We start from the raw sequence: 20,840 nt of genomic DNA on the forward strand, positions 1-20,840 counted from the left end.
AGAGGGCTGGGCGTATGCCAAAAAAGCATCCAATCCATATCTCTGGAACTGTAACAGGAAAAAGGGGTGAATTATTACTAAAACAGTCAGGAATAATATATCCAAAATTGACAGTCCTACCCAGCTGTCTCCTTCCTTAGTTTTTACTGGGCTGGACTTTAAAAAATGCATCAAAACACATAAAATTCAATATCTCTGGAACTATAAGAGGTACAGAGCAGAATTTCAATGTAATTATTACTAGAACTGCCAGGAATAATCTATCCAAAAGGACAGTCCTACCCTGTCTCATTCCCTAAGTTTCACAGGGCTTGGAAATTCCAAAATAGGCATCCAAACACATAAAATTTCTTATCTCTGAAACTATAACAGGTACAGAGCAGAATTTGAGTGTAAATTATTACTAAAACTGCTAGGAAGAATAGATCCAAAAAGTGACAGGCCTACTCTGTCTCATTCCCTAGTTTTCACAGGGCTGAACTTAAAGAAATGCATGAAAACACATAAAATTCAATATCTCTAGAACTTTAAGAGGAACAGAGCAGAATTTTAGGGTAAATTATTACTAGAACTGCCAGGAATAATCTATCCAAAAGGACAGTCCTACCCTGTCTCATTCCCTAAGTTTCACAGGGCTGGACTTAAGGAAATTCCAAAATAGGCATACAAACACATAAAATTTCTTATCTCTGAAACTATAACAGTTACAGAGCAGAATTTGAGTGTAAATTATTACTAAAACTGCCAGGAAGAATAGATCCAAAAAGTGACAGGCCTACTCTGTCTCATTCCCTAGTTTTCACAGGGCTGAACTTAAAGAAATGCAAAAAAATGCATGAAAACACATAAAATTCAATATCTCTGGAACTATAAGAGGTACAGAGCAGAATTTCAGTGTAAATTATTACTAAAACTGTCAGGAAGAATGTATCCAAAAAGTGATAGACCTACTCTGTCTCATTCCCTAGTTTTCACGGGACTGAAGCTAAACAAATGCCAAAAAATGCATGAATACACATAAAATTGAATATCTTTGGAACTATAAGAGGGACAGAGCAGAATTTTTCTGTAAATTATCACTAAAACTGTCAGGAAGAATATATCCATAAGGGATAGTCCTACCCTGCCTCTTTCCCTAGTTTTCACAGGGCTCGACTTAAGGAAATGTCAAAAAAGGCTTGCAAGCACAAAAAATGTAATATCTCTGGAACTATAAGAGGTAGAGGAGGCAGAATTTTGAGGTAAATTTATTACTAAACCGGTCAGATATAATATATCCAAAGTTGAGAATCCTAGTCAGTCTCCTTCCACTAGTTTGCACAGAGCTGACATCCAAACTCATAAAATGTATTATCTCTGTAACTATAAGAGATACAGAGCAGAATTTGAGTGTAAATTATTACTAAAACTGTAAAGAAGAATATATCCAACAGTGAAAGTCCTACTCTGTCTCATTCTCCAGTTTTCATAGGGCTGAACTTAAGGAAGTATCATAAAAGCATCCATTAACAAAAAATCAACATCTTATTTATAAAACAGATTGTTATGCTTTATTTAAACAAACACAAAGCTGTAGGTCGATAACCGATCAATACCACCCTAAACAGGCCTTTTAAGAAATTTTACAAGCCTTCGTCTTATTTCAAGTGCGAAAAAAATGTTTTTTCTGCCTCCAAACTTCCAAGAAGCGCATCTTGGATCGATTTAACACATTACGAGGTAATTAACACCCAACCCAAACGTCGTTAAGTAACATTAAAAGATATGCGTCCTAGTTAATTCATTTCTTCGATTTAATATCGTAAACAAAAAATAATTAATGCTTAAATTAGCGTTTTTTAATTCGGTCACATTTATTTTACTGATGAAGAAAAAGCACTCAAACTTTAATTTGGAGAAACTGATGGAAAAGTTGCGCAATTTTATACTAACTTTTTTTTTATAGAATCATACACACATTGAAGTGATTCGCCCAATTTAATAATATATTTATAGCAGTTTATATATTTTTAGTGTTGTTTGCAGTCTTTAGGTATATCCTGTTTATTTAGACTAAATCCAGTAAAGTCTGTTCCTCGTTTAGGCACCTTGAAATTTTGTAATATCATTCAGGGACTATCAGTTCCTTAAGGTGAAACGCATAAATCATTCAGTGTAACTCATCAACCAAATTAGTATGACTGGATTTTTTTTTGGATTTTATTAATAATGATTGTTTTGATCAGGAACGTGTTACTAATTCGATGCATTCGCATTTCTATCTCAGAAAGTGTTAATAGAGTTTTAGTTAGATGCAAAGTTGAGCATTTTATTGCTCAATAATTTGGAGCACCGATGAGCTAAGCTCACTTGAAAAATCAAACAAGTTAAAAAAGAGCACTTTGGTACATTTATGTTAAGTTTTAACCTGTATTGCCTGCCTAGGCCTTTAAAGGTGAAAACCCCCAAAAAAAAAAGTTTGTAGAGCATGAAATTTGCTAAAACTTTTCTTAACAAACGCATCTACACTCGCTTGAAAAAGAGCACTTTAGTGCATTCTATCACTGCGTTGTAGCTCCTTGAGGAGACTTCTGGAAAAACTATAAAGGCTGCAAATTTATAGACAAGGACATAACTAAATTTCACCTTTAAAGTCTTAAAAGTCAAACTTTCACATCCGTTATAAGCTGTCCCTTACTATAATTAATGTCCTTTGTATGAAAAACTTTCCAGGAAAATTTAATTAGAGTATGATATTTTCCCGAAACTTTCCTCCGTGTTGTTAGGTGGAATAAAAATTGATAGCCTCCATCGAACACACGGGCAAAAATCAACATTTTTCACATTATTCTCCTGGCAACAAAGTGTGATGGCTGTTTTAGGGTGGAAACGACCTTTTAACTTATACTTTCGCTTGTTAGCTGACTCCTAACAGATTTCATCTGTGTTGCACGAATGATTTGTATGTCTAATTATTGAGGAAAGGCAAGAGATATAGAAACTAAAAAAATAACTCCACTCTTTTACAGTCTAACTAAACCATAAAAAATTTCCACTGTCTAAAAGGTCGCCACATCGGCGGTCAATTTTCCCATTTATTAAACCTTTAATAGCACCGCTTAACTCTCCCCGACACTTGTAAATTCTGGTAGATTTCCATTGATTGTTCAATACAGACTGGCACATAACGTTTGAGTTTTACGTCCCTAATTAATCAACCACACCCACTCTAGCCTTGAGTGCCATTCAGATTAAAATAAAAATTAAAAAAAAACTTATAAATGATGTAAAAAGCCCCAGACAGTTTAAGGGCCTTAGAACCAAAAGTAAATAAAAGTATAAATCACAAAATATTATGCGTTTAGATGTCAGAGCAAAAGCAGGGATTTCCCTAAATTGAGACTGTTGACACCGCCAAAATTTTAGTGAAATTCATTCAACCTGAGTTCAATAAGATTAACTTTTTTTTGTATCCATCATTAAATATGGATGTTTGCCTTTTTTTACCCATTTATTATAAGGTAAGTCTGGCCATGCAAGTCTGGGATTGCTGAACAGAACTAACAACAAATTTACTTTCTAAAAACACCATTATATATTTTGTATTTAGTGGTAACAAAACAAATTGTAATAAGAAACCTTTATACCTATACATTACACACATAGAGGTTAGTAATATTGGCATATTTTTGGTTTCATTTCTTGTTAGTTTTAAGTGCTAACTAATCACATGTCATTAAGAATGTATTTAAACTTCACAGTCTTTTAAGACAATCTAGGAATTTAATTACATAGAAACTTCTAGTTAATGATAATAAAATAGTTGGAAACACTGTGACTGTGCTGTCCTCAATTAGTCACTAGAATTGTTTTTTTTATTGATAAATGACTAAAAAATAGCAGACTGGATAATAAATAAACATAAATAAAATAAGAATGGAAAGCCTATTATCACTTGGCCTTGGCAATAGCCATGCCCACACCCACAATAGCACCAACAGCTAAAATGGCACCACCTGCCACTGCCATGCCCATTAAACCTTCCTTTTCCATTTTCTTCCTGATGTTTTGTTCTAGACCTAGTACTTGTTGATTGCCTACCAAAATACCAATAATTACAGTGGTTAAATAGCAATTAATACAAAAACCCAATAACAAACAAAGGACCAACGAATCCAAAAATATAAACTAAAACAATGCATTTCTCACCTGGTTCAATTGACAAAAACGATTTAACATATTTCAAAGCTTTGGTGTACGCCTTAAGCCTGGCATTTCCAATAGCCAAATAGTACAAATAGTCCCTCAAACCTTCCTCGTTTGTCCTGTACAGTTCTTCAAGAAGCACAATCCCTTTTTGAATATCAGCTGCATATTTACTGCGTACCAGACACCAAGCGTACTCGAACTGTGCTTTGGGGGTAACATCGTTCTTGTACAGCTGCTCATGATAGATCTTTTCAAATTTCTGGAACAATAGAAAATGTAGGTATTCAGGTAGGTAATTGGGTTTGTACTTTTTGAGATGCTCGAAGGTTGGTAAGGGTGTGGGTGGTTGTGGTTAATAACAATTTACCTTCAAATCTTCGGGAAGAACAGTCTCTGATAGTATATCAGCCATTTTTTGTGTGTAATTATTTATATTTCCGGATATCACTGAATTGTTTGCAAAAATGTAGTAAATGTCAAAACAAAGTGTTTTTAATGGCGGTCAGATGGTAAACGTCAATTTTTTGTGGCGCCACCTTGCGGCATTCTGGTAAAAAAGGTATCATTGAACAGGAACTTAAAAAAGAGGCTGGTTCAGGTCCAGGATAAGTAGTACAAATGTCGATTATTGATTTTGTTTGTCAGAAAATTTCTGGACCAACAAATTCTACCCAAACCAAACGTTCCTGGTCTCGTCAAAAGATGGATGCAGGTAAAATTACTCAATATTGATTAGACTATTGCCTAAACATGGCGGCTGAGTTTCAAACATAATTTCAGTCTACGCGACAGGTTTCTAGACTAGAAAATGGAAAAACCTTAATCCCAAATTAAATTCCTCTAATTTAAAATATGTTTGCCTCTACTGAAGATAGAAATCTATAAACATATTAGTGTTATGAATGGTTAAAAGATGGCAGCACATACAAACTAAATTAGTGCGAGTATTTCGATATGACGTCACGAGTTGGCCTCAAATTATTAACGCATCCGGGAATCGTTAAATTATTCAAAATGAACCGAGTTGATTTTTATCGTACGTTCTATGTTTGTATGTTATTAATAATTGTAAATTTTTTGACACTAAATTTATTATTTGCTTCTCTATTTTTTGGAACTTAATCAGTTTTAAACTCTGTTTATTATAGGGACTCTACGCACAAATACGTTTTAGTAAATTGGCTCCCTGATGATTATTATTAAATTCACGCCCGAATAAATATATTATATTTTACATAACATTATATAATTTACTTTGTTGTACAATACTGGCTGTTTGTTTAATTAATAATCCAATTTAAACGTTCACATCTATTGACTTTGTTTCAAATACTTTTGAATATTTAATATAGAATGTAATTTTAAAAATATAGAGAAACTTTTTTTGCAAGAATTTACACATCTGCGTTACTGCTAATGAAGCACTTTGACCTTGTGTGTAAGTAACATTAATTATTATGGTAATTAGCGTTTGTTTTCTGTTTTTGCTGTCTTATCCGTGTATGTATTATTAAATAGTCGGCAAGTACAAAGCTTGACGTTTAGCAAAGAAACACCAGAACCTTTTATTGCTAATTAGAGTCACGCACAGAGGATAAGCAAACAACACATTCAAGATTTAAAAGTATTTATTTGCAAATAATTATTATTGATAGTTTTCAAGATAAATTCGATATTTACAAAAAAACCCTGCTATTTACATTTAATTTTATAATATAGTATATATAAAATATTACAATATACACTTTGTCACACATTCACCAAAAAAATAATAATTTAAACATGACTAGCTCAAAATTGTTCAGCTGCGTACACTGCGAATTTTACAAACAAATAAGTAGTTATGATTTGTTCATGTGGATGTTATATTACATCAGAATGTGATCAGCAGCCCGTAATAGTTACAATTATATGTACATACTAAATCGTTAATTGGCAGGTGGTTTAATATTACAAGAATTGTATACAAACAAAATGTAATCCGAATAATCAGTGTGGTTTATGCAATCAACGCACCTGCAACTAAGAAAGCTGCCTTATTTAACAACTTATATGTACATTTTCTGTATGTGAAAATAAATAAATACTGGTATTGCATATTATAGTATGTTCAAAATGTACAGATTTACAACGTTTTCGGAGACTTAAAATATTTTCAACAACTCTCGAAAACATCAAATCCCCGATCTGCGTTACGCAATACAAATTATTGTTATTACGTTGCGTTAATTTATGTCTGTCTGGTTGCAACATCCACTAAAACGAGAAAAAAATTCTTCGTATCGAAACAATAACAGAAAATAGGAAACGATCAATGCAACCGATAAAAACTCTTTTAAACTTAATCAGTCACGTTTCGAAATGTTTTATTGTTGTCATGCTTTAGGTATTTTTAAGGTGTCACTAGAAGGATCATTGTTAGTAAAGTGGTGTGAATAGAGCTCAATGTAGAGTTGATGGTCTACAACTGCAGTCAGCTACAATTCTACATCAACAGTTTGGTCAAAAAAAGCTGCTTTTTTGACTGATTATAACTACTTATTGTAAGCTTATGGTAAGTGCAACATTTGCGTAAATAACACCAATGTGCTAAAATTTACGCAAATGCTGCACTTATCATAAATCTACAGTGAGTATACACCTTAAGACAATCATCACGTGATAACTGTCAACTGCAGTTGTTATATTGAATCAAACACACCTCTCGTTCTACATATATCACAGAAATCAACAAAACAGTCGCAATAGTACATAAAACACAGACAGCCAAAAATCATTCTTAATCTACTGTACAGTCTTCTTAAATTTGTTAAAAAATCACATATTGGAATGGATTCATTCGATTATTGCTCTGGCAATCCATTTACACCACATGTCCACTATAAACGAGTCACTTAACGGGGGGGAAACAAATCGACGGGACACTGGGGATACCCGTTACGCGACAAGTCTACGTTCAGAGTTCTCAAGGAATGCGCCCTGCAGGTCTCCCCGGTTCGAATGTAGGTGAAACCGGTTACGGGGAGTGTTCCTCCAGGACCTCGGGGACCACGAGCACGCCGCCCTTCGCCCTCCAGACAAAAAACCCCAGAGGGCGGCGCGCTCAACTCTAGCTACAATTCGGTCACCGGAATGTGTTTGATGGGCAATTGGCCGGTACGGAGAGTGTACTCGTCTTCGGAGAAAGTCTTCTGGTATTCGTGTTCTTTACGACTGATTGCCCTTTTGTTGAATTTGTAGTCTTTCAGGGCGTCGCGCACTTTTAACCGGTAACGGAACAGGAAGAGGCCAAGCACGGCTAAAAGGATGGTGGCACTAACACAAAATGTAACTATTATCACTTGTTGGGTTGGGTCCCCGAAAGAGCAACCCAGATCGTCACTTGTGAGGGATTTTAGAGGTTTATCTCTCAATTGAACTGGACTAGAACACTGGACGTTTGTTAAATTCTTCTGACTGGCCAGTCTTAACAGCCATAACAATCGACAGTCACATACTAAAGGATTATCTGTGAGATCGATTACTTTTAATTCATTCCAGGACACTCCAGATTCTGGTAGGGTCTTGAACGCATTTTCTCTAAGGGCCAAATGCCTTAAATTTGGTAAGCCTACAAAGGTTCCTTCATTTAACCTCTCCAGCTTTTTATTGCTAACCATCACAATGCTCTCTAAATTCATATTGTCAACGAAAACTCCACTTTCAATGTTTTCCAAGTTTTTCGCTCCTGAAATGTCAATTTTTCTCAAATTAGTCAATCCTTTAAAAGCTCCTTTAGGTAAAATGGAGAATTCGTTTTGTCCAATGGTCAACTCTTCCAAACGCACCATATACCCCAACTGACTAGTGGGAATTTGCAGCAGTCTGTTATCGGCCAAATTCAGATTTCTCAAACCATTTAGGCCTCTAAAAGCATGCTCACTAATATTAGATATTCCTCCACTACTTAAATCCAAATTGCTCAGTTTGCTTAAGCCTTTAAAAGCATCATTTCCTAGAGAGTCAAAGGTGTTCAGCCCTACATGAAACTCTGCCAAACTACCCAAAACACTGAAAGCAAGAGTGGGCACCACAGACAGTAAGTTATCATCCAGGTACAACACTCTCAATCCCAACAGTCCCTCAAAAGCCAGTCCGTCAATTTTGGTAATTCTATTCTGCCCTAAATTCAACTCTTCCAGCTTGGGCAATATAGCAAAAATCCCTCTGGACAACTCCTCCAAAAAGTTCTCCCTCAAATTCAGTACAGTCAACGACTTCAAACCTTGAAACGTCTTATTATTCACCGAGGACAGTTTATTCTTGTTCAAGTGCAACTCTTGCAACTTTTCCTGGTGCAGAAAACTTTTGGTAGGAATATTCAGCAGGTGATTGCTGGACAAATCCACGAACTGCAAGTCCCGGTAGAACTGAAAAGCTGCGTCCACAGTTTTAATCTTATTATTTCTTAAGACTAATCGTTGAATAGCTGGATTCAGGGTTATAGGGATGACGTCCAGTCTGCTGTGTTCGCATTGTACTACGAAAGTCTCGTCGTTGCATGTACATCCTGTAGGACAACCGGGAATACCTCCAGCCGTTGCAATGTAAGGCAGAGCGGTGGCAAGCAAGAGTAGGTACAACATGATGTTGCCAATCTGAAACAATACAAAGAAAGGTAAATAAGATTGATTATGTTGGTGGTTTAAGTAAAGTTTTTCTTCTTCAGAGGATTGCAAGTGTGCTTTTAGTTAGGAAGTTAGTTAGTTAGAAGTGTTGTCTTCAAGCCAAATACACTTTTAATGGTCTTCAAAATCTTTAGAGGGCATAATTAAACTGAATTATTATCTCAAAACTTTTTTTAGAAGACTAGGACGAGGGAATTACACAAAATGAAGACGACTGTGTGTTATTCCCTCCTGGTACTTCTACTTCACATTTTTACAACTTTTCTTGTATTCATATTGCCACATTTACTAAAACCATTCAGAAAACAAGGAACAAAGTCCTGTGTTTGATATAAAATGATAACAGTATATGAAAGACATATGTCCCAGCAATAAAAAGGTCATAGTACCAGAAACAATCAACGATTACGGTACCCCTAGTGTGTTTGATACGGTCTGTCGCACACCTGCAAACTTCGACGCTATAATGGGCATATTATTGCCCTCTGCTCATAATTTTATTCACTTTCAAACATAATGGCGCAGTATTTCAGGAAACGTTGCTTAAACACTGCGTGACACTCAAATATTCTGTGAAGGGTTCTTTAAAAGGGGCGTGATCCTTTGGGAAAGTTAACAAAAGTTAATAAATGAAGCTGTTCTGGGCGTTGTGCTAAGTTTCCTAGAAGCTACAACCTTTCAATTATCTGGTCTTCTAAAGATTTTAAAATGAGTCAATTTTATGGTTTTGGTTTAATCTTCCCACGGTTTTTAACCAGTCATTCAACATTTTTTTTTTTTCAGTTTCCACATAAGATAACAATAGCAAACATTATGTTTTGAAATTGGAACAAGCCTTAATCACTAAAAGCAATCTAATCGAATTAATTCAAGGTAGTTGGATGTGTCACTTTTTTTCTACCGCACTATACTGGTAATATACATTAGCAAATCTTAAAAAAGCTTCCTTATTATTGTTGTTCTCTGGGAATTTGCAATTTTTTTCTAGTGTTAATTGTATTGACCTTTTCTATACAAATCTTAATGGGTTCTGCAAGTTGTGCGTTGGATAGATTTATATTAAGTGATTATCGCTTTTTATTTATTTGTCTGTTGTTGCAATCAACTGGGCAAACGTTACAATCGCAAGAAAAGTGATTCACAGCACAAAACCAACAAACTGGTAAAAAATCAAATTCAACTCACTTTTTAAGTTGTAAAGAGGAACATTAATCCACTATTTCTAGGAACATTTAGTATCCCACTAAAACATCACGAATCACTGAATAATCACGAGAATAGCAAACGCGTACCACGTAACTACATTCATCACGACACTAACGCTCGGCTACGACTGAAATCGAACTCAACTGCGTGCGTAGTTTGCCATCAGACCAGCACGACCGCCAGACTCGACATCCCTTGAGCTTTTTACTACCTGCCAGTCAGAGTCTAGCGTTTTTGGTGGGGAATGGCCTTAAGGGGGATTAAACAGAAATCGATACCCTGTGCGCAAAAAAATGGTGAAAGTGCCAGACCAATTGTAAGGGTGGGGGGAGAGTGTGGTATGTTCGCCCCCTATATCGTTAATTGGATTGCACCGCACCACTTGGACCTCATTATAGATAGGATCATCCCCCCATGTTTGAACGTCTTTAGAAGATCAAAAGATTTGAATGATGTCGTGAATGAGGGTCGTTAAGTAAATCTTAAATAGGAGATTTGATGCAAACTTGTAGTCAAATTTTGTTGTTCTAGCATGAATTCTTTGCAAGAAAAGTCTAAAAGTTCAGTTATGGTTTTTACCTTTTTCCAGTAAGCACAGCATGCGAACTGTGACATTCTTTGGAATGAAAGATAACGATTTGAAGTAAATATCATTAAGAAAAACTGTCTCCGTTGATATTAACGGTCAAAGAAGCTCAAAATGCTTCTAAAGTAGTCAAAAATCTTCCAAAATAGTTTAGAAGCTTATAACAGCCTAGAAATTTCCAAAAGCTATTAGAACAGACTAAAAGTTTCCAAATACATGTAAAGCAGTCCAGTGCCTTCAATATGCTCTTTAAGCTGTCCAAAATCCTTCCAAATGCTACTGAAACCATATAGAAGCTTCCAAAAAATTTCAAAACACTGTAGAGACGTTTTCAAATGCTCCTGAAGCAGCATAATCCTTTGGAACAGTCTAAAAGCTTCCAAATGCTCATCTAGCTAAATGCTCCTGTATGATTCTAGAGCATTTTAAAAGCTTTCAATAAGTTCCATCTAAGATTTCCGAATGCCTCTAAAACAGTACAGAACCTTCAATATGCTCTTTAAACTGTCCTAAAACGTTCTTGAAGTAACGCAACGTAAAAATGCTCTTGAAGTAGTCCAAAAAGAGTTCAGAAGCTTCCAAAACATTATAAAAACTCCAAAAGCTTTCAAAACAGTGTCTAGAAACTTTCAAATGCTCCTAAAGTAGCATAGAGGCTTCTGAAAGCATTAGAAACAGGCTACAAGCTTTCAACAATTATTTCTAGAACCGTCTAAGTTTCCAAATGCATGTAAAGCAGTACAGAACCTTCAATATGCTCTCTACATTGCCCTAAATTCTTCAAAATGCCCCTGAAGTAGTCTAAAAAGATTTCAGAAGCTTCCAAAACATTATAGCTTTGAAAAAAGTGTCGTGCTACAATAAAGTTAGTTAAATCTTAAGTATAAATGAACTTTATGATCAGACTTTTGAAGTCTCTGGAACAACTATTTGAGCTTTCTCTTTTGGTATCTGCTGCTCTGTTTATGTCATTCCAATTTTTAACACTGTTGTCAATGATTTGGTTAGTGTTTTATACTACATCATATTATAGGTATATGCATTGTTTGACTACTTTCCTTTTTAGTTGATTTGATTCAGATCTGGTGGTCTGACAGGGCATTGCGTAATGGATTGCTGATTAAGTCATAATGATATCCCCCCAGACAATCAAAAAATGTCGATTTTTCTTAAAGTGGTTTTTGTGTTTGCGTCACGGTTGCTTAGCTCGGACGTGACTTTGGCTCAGTGAAAGGAACTCTGAGAATGCGGCCTGTTTGGAATCTTCAGAACAAAACGATAAGGAAAATAGAACGACAACATAAAAATTAATTGGACGCGAGCAAACTATATAAGTTTCCAGTTTGCTGGCACACATTTAGTTATAAACAACAACTAGAATTTTATTACTCCACTTGGTTATAAGCAGGAGAACACTTTATTAAACTGTTGACTTAAAATTGTACGTGCACCAATTTCGTTTAGACGCTCTCCTGCCTTTCAACAAAAGGGATCGTCACAGTACAAAAGCGCCCTGCAATTGGTGACATACTGGCAACAACACCTTCTAAATTAAATTCGGAGATAAAGCAGAAAAAAAAACCGACAGTCTGGAGGAGCAGTCATGCAAGAGCTCTCTCCTCTCTTCTGCTGGGAATTAAGAAGAATATGAAATGCAGGGACGCGTGACGTTTCCGCTCCTCCGTATTTGTTTTAAGCTGTGAGAAATTCAATTTAACACTTTTCCTGTATTTCTGTTTAAATATTCCCCAAATTGTGAACCAGTGAAAAATTATTGTTTGACCCTCTAACCTAACCACAGTTATGTGGAAACCTTTGCGTATATCTAAACATATAAAAGTTCATAAAACCGGCTCTTTACGGATCGCGGTTAGTTTTATGTCATTTCTCGTGTTCACTCCGACAATTTTTATTATTTTCCGCATCATATGTGCCCATACACTCTCGCAAATCCTGCAGGCGTATCCGAAAAGCTCCGTCGTCTTTTAACACCTTCCAACCGATTTTTTGACATAGATTTTTTCACGCACACAGTTTTACAGTAGTCAGTAGTTAACTGTTTTGTGTGCTCCAAGCAAATATTTCTTAACACTTTTTGACTTAGAAATTCTAATCTTCTAATAAAAATTAGAATCTATTTCGTAAATTCGAGGTGTAATTCATTGGTCTGGTAAACACATTTCTAGATTGATTAAAAGTGAATTTTCTGTTGAAATCATATTAAGATCCAATTTAATTAATAGGGACATCAAACTGAGCGTAAATAAAAACTCGCAATTCCACGTCGTACGATTTGTAATTCATTCGGTTGTAATTTATATAAGCTTTTTAAGATGCTCAGAGTCATAATTGGCGAATGCCAAGTGCTGAATTTACAGGGCAAAGAAACCCGACAATAATAAGCATAACGGTAGTATTCCTAAATGAAATAAGCGCGCTAGGGTTTACGAAGCGCTACCAGCATAAATGGAACGAAATTAAATTTAACTATCAAAGGAATTCCACTGTGAAACAGACACTGTTATATAGATATTGTTATTAACAGGTTTCAATTTGTTATGGAAAAAGACTGAATCATCCTGGCAACGATTTTTGGCCAGCGGCCTAACTATGTAAGCCAGGAACTTAAGACTATTTAGCCTCGATTCTGAGGTTCAAGCCAACTGAACAACATTGCTAACTTCGGAGCTTTGTAAACTTCTAATGGCCGTTAAATTGGACAGTTTCGGAAATTTTACATAATCTATGCGAACGGTTGCCAAGTCACTTGTTTTTGTTAACCAATGTTGGCTAAAGCCTGAAATAAGTAATTCATGTCACATCATTATGATAGTAATCACATATTAAAATAGCTCATCTTCAGAAGGTTTCAATATTTCATTTTTGCTTGAAACAAGTCACTGTCCTAATGAGTTTTGCCAAAAGAACTAAAAGTAGGAGCAAGCAAAAATTGACCATAATCTTTTCAACGTGACGGCTTGGTACGTAAAGTGGTAATTTGTGATAATGATTCCTGTGATGCGGATTGATGAAGATGTGGTAAGTGGAAAGTACCTACTTAAATGCATATAGGTATTACTAGAAAAATACACAAAAAATGTTGTTATTAATTACAGTAATTTCAGCTGGTCATGTTTCACATTAGTGAAACATCTAATCTAACCTTGGCTACCTGACATCAGTTTTTTTGTCCTAATTGTACCTGGGTTTGTTAACATTGCTATCAAAGGCCACAGATCGCCAAAAAAGCTATAAAAAATCTGTTTTTATTTTGTTTCTGTTTAGAAGTGTCCTGACCTAGAGAGTTACGAGCAAGTCGGTTTCGTTATGGCATGTTTTAAATTAGGTGATAATTCAAAACGAGTTCAACGTGATCGTTCCGAAGTACCTTTTTCATTGTTTCCCAGGCTGGTTGTTCAGCTACTAAAAGTGAATACCTGCTGCGTTATAGACGCTGCGGTTGTTAAGTCTGTAATTTCATGGGAAATGGTTGTGGTATTTAAGCCATCAGCAAAATAACTGCTATAATTCGTGATTTTATTGATATCTAGAATGGAAAAACTGCACTTAGAGAGACGTAAAATGTGTGTTTTCTTTTGAGGTACGAGCACCTATCCGGAAGCCTCTAATTTACTTCACAAAGAACATAATTCCGTATATTTATGTGGAGTAATTTTCACCCGGCACCGGCACTATAACATAACTACTAATAAAATGCAAAGACCTTTGCTAAATGAGCTAGAGCAGCTAGCTGTTGTAAGACATAAAAATATATTACTTTGCCAGTTCTTGTTCCACAGCTCCAGGAACATTGTAACGAGCAAGTCGAGAAATTCATTCATCATCTGGGCTTGAAATCTTGAAGGGCTCTTTATATTTTCCAAAAATATCAACTTTCTTGCCGCTATTAGGACCACCGGAGATTAATGGTATCAACGTTGCTGCATCTTATTTTTCTTTTTTCTGGTATGGACGCGACAAACTGTATATATAAAATGTCGGGTTACAAATTACTTAGTTGACATTTTTAACCAAAAATGTGTCGAGTTACAACTATTTCAAATTCCAAGCATCAGCACAAAACTAGCCTGGTTTAGTATGTTTTTTGTTATTTAAACTAGCGGGTAATTGATATGGCGTTTCAAGGTGTTTGAATTTTCTGGAATATTGCCAGACACATGCTAATAATATTGGGTAATAATAATTATAAAATATTATTTTAGGGACTTTATTTTTATGGTTTGTGATTGGTGGAAAAAAAACAGTAAGCTGAAAGCTACTTTTTTTGACCAATCGGGGGAGGCAAAAAAGTTTCTACATTAAACTAGGAATTCGGATTTTGTGGAAAAGATTATCAATAGTAATATGTTAAGTGCATGTAAAATTGCCGAAAATCATGCATGAAGGTTGTTGTCCTAGAAAGAGCTTGAATGAATTTTATGGTCATTTGACTTTTTTAGGGAAATAACCATAGAATGCATGAAAGCTGTTTATTTAGGGCAACAAGTCTGTAGGCATGCTTTTCTAAAATTTTACATGCACGAAACCTATTAGGCACTCCAATAAAATGTCAAAAACAGTTGATCGAAACTTTTGGAAGGGCAAACACGGTCCTTAAAATCCACTTTCTTATGAATTTGGCAGGCATTTTATGAAATATCCACTGAAAGTCTTTAGAAAATCGCTAAATTTAAGCTATCAGTATTCATAAGAAAGTGTGTTTTAATGACAGTGTTTGCCCTTCCAAAAGTTTCAATCAGCTGTTTTTGACATTTTATTGGAGTGCCTTATTTTAACCTAACCTAACCTAACCTTTTTTTAGTTTTAATTGTCAGATTTGATTAGGTATGCCGCCAATTTGCTATACAGTAGCTATGATTTGAACAATATGGTCACCAGAAGGATACAATTTTCACTTAGACCCTGTTGTACAATCACAGTTTTTTTTCAGTTGCGACTGGTAGTTCTTATCATATGAAATGCATTTCTGTCAAAGTGACGTTTCTGACTTGAACCAGATTTATAGATTGAACCCCTGTTGTACAACTGGGCCTTAGGAGTGCAATTCTCCCTGTAATCAAGTGAAAATTGCATTATATTGGATGAGGGATATAGTCAGAGACATGCCACAAAAAAGTTCAAGGGCCACAGAAAAAAAAACACCCTGTAAATAAAAATAACATTAATTAACATGCCTGTTAAGGAGTTCAAATTTGAGCTGAATATCTCAGAAACTGTAGGAGTTATATAGAAAAAAACTAGAAAAAAAATTACACTTTGTGCATATTGGTTTATTGTCCCACTTTTCTGCCTTAAAATTAGTCAAAGGTAGTTCATAAACACCCTGTATATTGTCTTAATTTTTGTCGTAAAATTGAATGAAGTTTTTCCTCTTGTTAAAAATGTGTCTTTCTTGACCAATTACAAAGAGATTACTAGTAGACTTATCATAATGATAAGTTAACTCTTTATGTGCTGTGATGTGCTGAATTGTTGCTAATGCTAATGATTGAAAATTTTACCGACTGTCGATTTTCAACTACTTCTATACTGTATAATTAAATTATGCAATTTTTCCGGTATTACGGTTGATCACCGACCACACATACTTTACACTTTATAAAGACGTACTGTTTTAACAGTATTATGTTAATTAGTTCATATCCGCGCTACGATTCGCCGCCTTCCAATTTCCTGACCGTCTTTCTGCTCTCGGTGGAAAACTAATTGAATTTTTTCCATTAATCACTGCCTGTCATTGGGGCCTTTACACCAGCGCCTAAACACGTCATGTCAAATTATAATCTTTTCAGTGGGAGGGGGAGAGGATTTGGGAAAAAAGAAGGATGTTCCTGAATAAAAAAAAAACGACCCGCGACTAAATTAGTTTTAAAAGATAGATTAAATGGGTTTTTGTATTGTTAAAAGCACCGTGTGAAGTGTCTTGATAAATTGCCTTAATAAAGGTTGTACTTTTTTTGCTCGCTCAGTTTAGTGTACTCCAACTTAATTTAAAAGGACCCGATGGTTTTATGGACTTAAATTTTGCATATTTATTGGACAAGACTTAAAATGGAAATTTTCCGGTTTTGGCCCAAGACAGTTTTGATTAAGATTCCTGATATTTAAAACTTTCACGGAATCCGTTAATCGGTATTGTCCGAGATGTCACAGTTGCCGCGGAAGCAGATTTGTTTAAAAATGTAATTACGAAAAAGCGAATATCATTACTGCGGATATTTTTACATTTACCAGGTGTTTGATGGAAAATAATACTCGATTCGTTAATTATTGTGATGGGCAGATTAATGACTTGGATAAAGTTACATGGTTAAAGGTTGGGATCGACTACGTCTTGAAATTCCAACAAAAGCACTCCAAGTGGAATTTCTCATAACAAATTGACTTAAAGTGTCCGTATTGGTGTAAACAGTTTTGCCTCGCCTCTAAACCCACAAAAACAACATATATTTTCCAAACCAAGCAGGTCTAGTTCTTTGAAGTTTTTGGATGGCTCATACATAAAACTTCTGGGCGTTTTATTCATCACAGGAGGGCCTCCGCGCTTTTCAAACTCCTGTTTAGGGTTATTTATAGTCTGTTTGATTTACATTTTACAAGGAAAAAGTGCGGTTTCCGCTCGTTTATCATAACTCCCGGTGCCATCAAAGTGTCGACGAGACGATGGCGAACGACTTGAGAGAAAATACAGTTCCGAAACAGGCGCCCTGACATGTTACAGAACACCTAGAAAATTAATTTCAGCAGGAACATGATGATTTTGGGGCTAAACCCCAGCACTGCGGTTTTCCATCGGTTAGACTCTCTACAAAAGTTACCACCAATTTTCAAAATGTACTTTTCCGAAAGAAAAACCCTGGAATACGTTAGCAATTACTCGCATTGTTTGTACTCTAATAATGTCATTTTTACTGCAGAAAGCTTAACGAACACGTGTCAGTAATTACTATCACTCTGTGATGATTATATTAACATTGAAAAGGAAGTGTAAAGACCGACTCGACTGAGAGTCAGTGAACTAGAACTCGACAGCCTCACCTCATATTAATCTAACGTTATTAAGAAATAAATTGCATAAAAACATGCCTTATGCGTTATAATAACCAGTGACAAATCAACAGTGCATGCACCTCAAACTCTGTTAATCAATCAAAATTAATCAAAAAACTTTGTAATTAAGCAAAGTTTTCGTATTAAAAATGGCTGATTTTTGATTAAATTGAGCAAACGGTTTGTTTCAGGCGAGGGGTAAACCACTGGGGCATCATAGGGTACAAACTGTAGGGATTAGTGGGCATTACTTGGGAATTGGCAACATAACTAAGAATAAGTAGGCATTACTGGGAATTAAATTAGTATTATTAATAAAATTGAAAAGGTCTAAATTCTATCATTGAAATATAAAAATAAACAAAATAAATAAAGTTTGGTAATTTCAATAAAATTCATTGAAAAACAAGGAATAATTATGAATTTTGTAATTTTACTTTGAAAAGTCTCTAGCGGCAAAAACGTACAACTTTACAATCAACTTTTATACGTCAATCAAAAGCTCATTTCATTAGCTATCCAATGACATATAAAAGGGTATACAGTGCGTTTTTTTTAACGCGCAACATAGGATTTTACATGTTAAATTTTTAAGCCCCTGTTAGACCATGTTATTTTGGAACTACAGGTCTAAAACTTGACGGGTGTGTTTTTAGTACCCTGAAGCTTAAGTAAATTTACCAATTTAGTCTAAAAAGTAATTAAAAACTGGCAAAAAATCATTTTTTTTCGAACAGATATTATTGTTTCATACTCCCTGTATGCATTGTTGTTCTTTGTTGTTTTTGATACTGGCAGGGCAGGTAGCAGGTAGAGTGACACATTTTGACTGCATCACGACCCGACATCTTTTGAACGTCAAAAGGACATTTTATGATTGTTTGGGATACTGTTTGGCCTCATACGGAGTTCACTTTGAACAATTAACTTATAAAAATACTTCTTTTGTTCTTAACTTTCTTGATATAAAGTTAATATTCGCATTTTGATCACCCTGTTTTACTTTCTACGCCAAATTTTACCTGCTACCTGACGTGCCAGTATCAAAAACAACAAGTACCTATCATACATACAGGGAGGATGGAAAGATAAAATCTTTTCGAAAAAAGATGATTTTTTGCAAGTTTTTAATCACTTTTTAGGCCGAATTGATAAACTTACTTAAGCTTCAGGGTACGAAACAGCCACCCGTCAAGTTTTATACTAGTAGTTCCAAAATAACATGGTCTGACATGTGCTTAAAAATTTAACACGTAAAATCCTATGTTGCGCGTTAAAAAAAACGCACTGTACAAAGTGTAGCAAATACGCTAGTTATTAACAAAAAAATGCACCAAAAAGTTATGAAAAAATGAGATAATTTTGACGCCCTCTAGCGGCCAAACCGTCTAATCTGTCAACCCAAATAGGGATTTTTTAAAGATTATTAAATTATTTTTAAAAAAATCTTCCGAAGATAGTGCAATTTGAGAATTAAACAAAAAGATACCCCAAAAAAATTGGTCAACGTTGACGCCTTCTAGCGGGCAAACGGTACCACAAACCAATCAATTTTTACGTCAATGGGAAGCTCATTTCATTGGCTGTCCATCGACATATAAAAGTATATACAAAGTGCTACAAATACACGTGTGTTATTTACGGTTTAGTGGCAGGATGCACCACAAACATTTTTTGACTGGTTAAAGGCTAATTTGACTATAGAAAATTAGGAAAACACGGTCACGTGACTTACTAGATCTACCACGACGTAATGCTTGGACATTTTTTTGAAAAACTGTTTTTGCAAATGACAATTTTCGTAAGCGTTAAATTTGCCTGAAACACCGCCACTATCCTAATGGCTTTTGCGTTATGTTGGCCAGTTAGTGCAAGCGAAAATCGACCTTAATGATTGTATTTCAACAGTTTTGCTACTACTCTAGATTTGGCAATCATTGTGCTAGGTTTGTACCAAATATCAGGGCCGTATCTGCCAGATTTAAAAAAAAAATCATTAAAAGATATTAGAGCGGTAACAGTCAAGGAAAACATTAGCTTTGGAGCCCTCTGGCGGCCAAACAAAGCAACCTATCAACACAGGCCATATTTTTTGAAAACCTATTTTATTTTATATCCATTGACATATAAAAGTCTATACAAAGTGTTGTGTGCGACAATAAAGACAGAATACAGAAAAGAATGTGTTCCGTTTGAAACACTTTCTGTCCTTTTTTACAACTGATTTTTTGACCACACTGTATTATATATTTTGACGTCTTTCTGCGCCCATTTTTAGAACAAACCTTGTCTAACATGACAAAACACAAAAAACCTTTCCTGATATGTATAAATTAAAAATGTCTTGAAGACCGAAAATATCAAATTTCACATAAAATGGTAAATATCTCAGAAACGGATACAGATATGACATTAATACACGAAATATGTCTAGAATTTTAGACTGTCTGACTTTTAGAACTATACAGGGTGTCCCATTTAAAATAAGCAGCAGTTCATATCTACTTCCGGTTAAATCGTTGCACGTATATTTTCTTATTTTTACGTTTTTTTAGTACTCTCCAGTTGTGATAATTCAGGAAGTTAGTGGGTATTGTTAGACTAGGTTAGGTTAGGTTAATTAGTAAGAATTACTGGGCATTACAAGAAATTAGTGGGCATTACTGGCATATTAGGAATTAGTGTACCAAAATTTTACTCAGCGATTTACCTCTCGGGTTCAAGCCAATATGAACCATAATATTTGAGTCTTTATACACAAAACAAGCTGAAAATACTTAAATATGCTTTTTTCTTCTAATTCAGGTTCTCAATACAGTAATTTTTTGGAAGGGACCCTAATTGGTTTCAGGAAACATGAGAATATTCACAATGTACACTATAGAGCTTTGCTCCTAATATACCACGTAGCTCCTCTCCTGATGGAGACCCTGAGATACCAGATCAAAAGTTATTTATTACAGGTGCCAAATTGAACAAAAATGTATCTTCAAAACTGGTTAGACGGTTCTGACTTTTTAATCGTACCCTATTTGAGATTTTCGCAATATTTGTAATGAAAATTCTTTCACTCACTTTGTTTTTAAGCCAACAATGTTTAGTTGTGTAAATCAGTCTTAAGG

At 35.1% G+C, this 20,840-nt stretch overlaps 2 protein-coding genes across 2 annotated transcripts in view; both read right to left on the reverse strand.

Moving 5' to 3' along the window:
- Positions 1 to 3,550: 3,550 nt before the first annotated feature.
- On the reverse strand, positions 3,551 to 4,713 carry Fis1 (Mitochondrial fission 1 protein). The gene is made up of 3 exons (XM_081986602.1): positions 4,556 to 4,713; positions 4,189 to 4,447; positions 3,551 to 4,076 (listed from the first exon to the last, which is right to left on the reverse strand). Exons 1-3 carry the CDS (start codon positions 4,598 to 4,600, stop codon positions 3,931 to 3,933), a joined length of 450 nt encoding a protein of 149 aa, XP_081842728.1. The 5' UTR covers positions 4,601 to 4,713; the 3' UTR covers positions 3,551 to 3,930.
- A 1,085-nt stretch (positions 4,714 to 5,798) lies between these two features.
- caps (capricious) overlaps positions 5,799 to 20,840 on the reverse strand; it is a 62,097-nt gene continuing 47,055 nt past the window's right edge. The window contains exon 3 of the mRNA XM_081986438.1: positions 5,799 to 8,825. Within this exon, the coding sequence (XP_081842564.1) occupies positions 7,302 to 8,825 (1,524 nt within the window). The 3' untranslated portion in view covers positions 5,799 to 7,301. The remainder of the gene's footprint in view (positions 8,826 to 20,840) is intronic.

Source organism: Ips typographus, linkage group LG9, assembly GCF_016097725.1.
Source record: "Ips typographus isolate SLU linkage group LG9, UJ_Ityp_2.0, whole genome shotgun sequence".
NCBI classification, from domain to species: domain Eukaryota; kingdom Metazoa; phylum Arthropoda; class Insecta; order Coleoptera; family Curculionidae; genus Ips; species Ips typographus.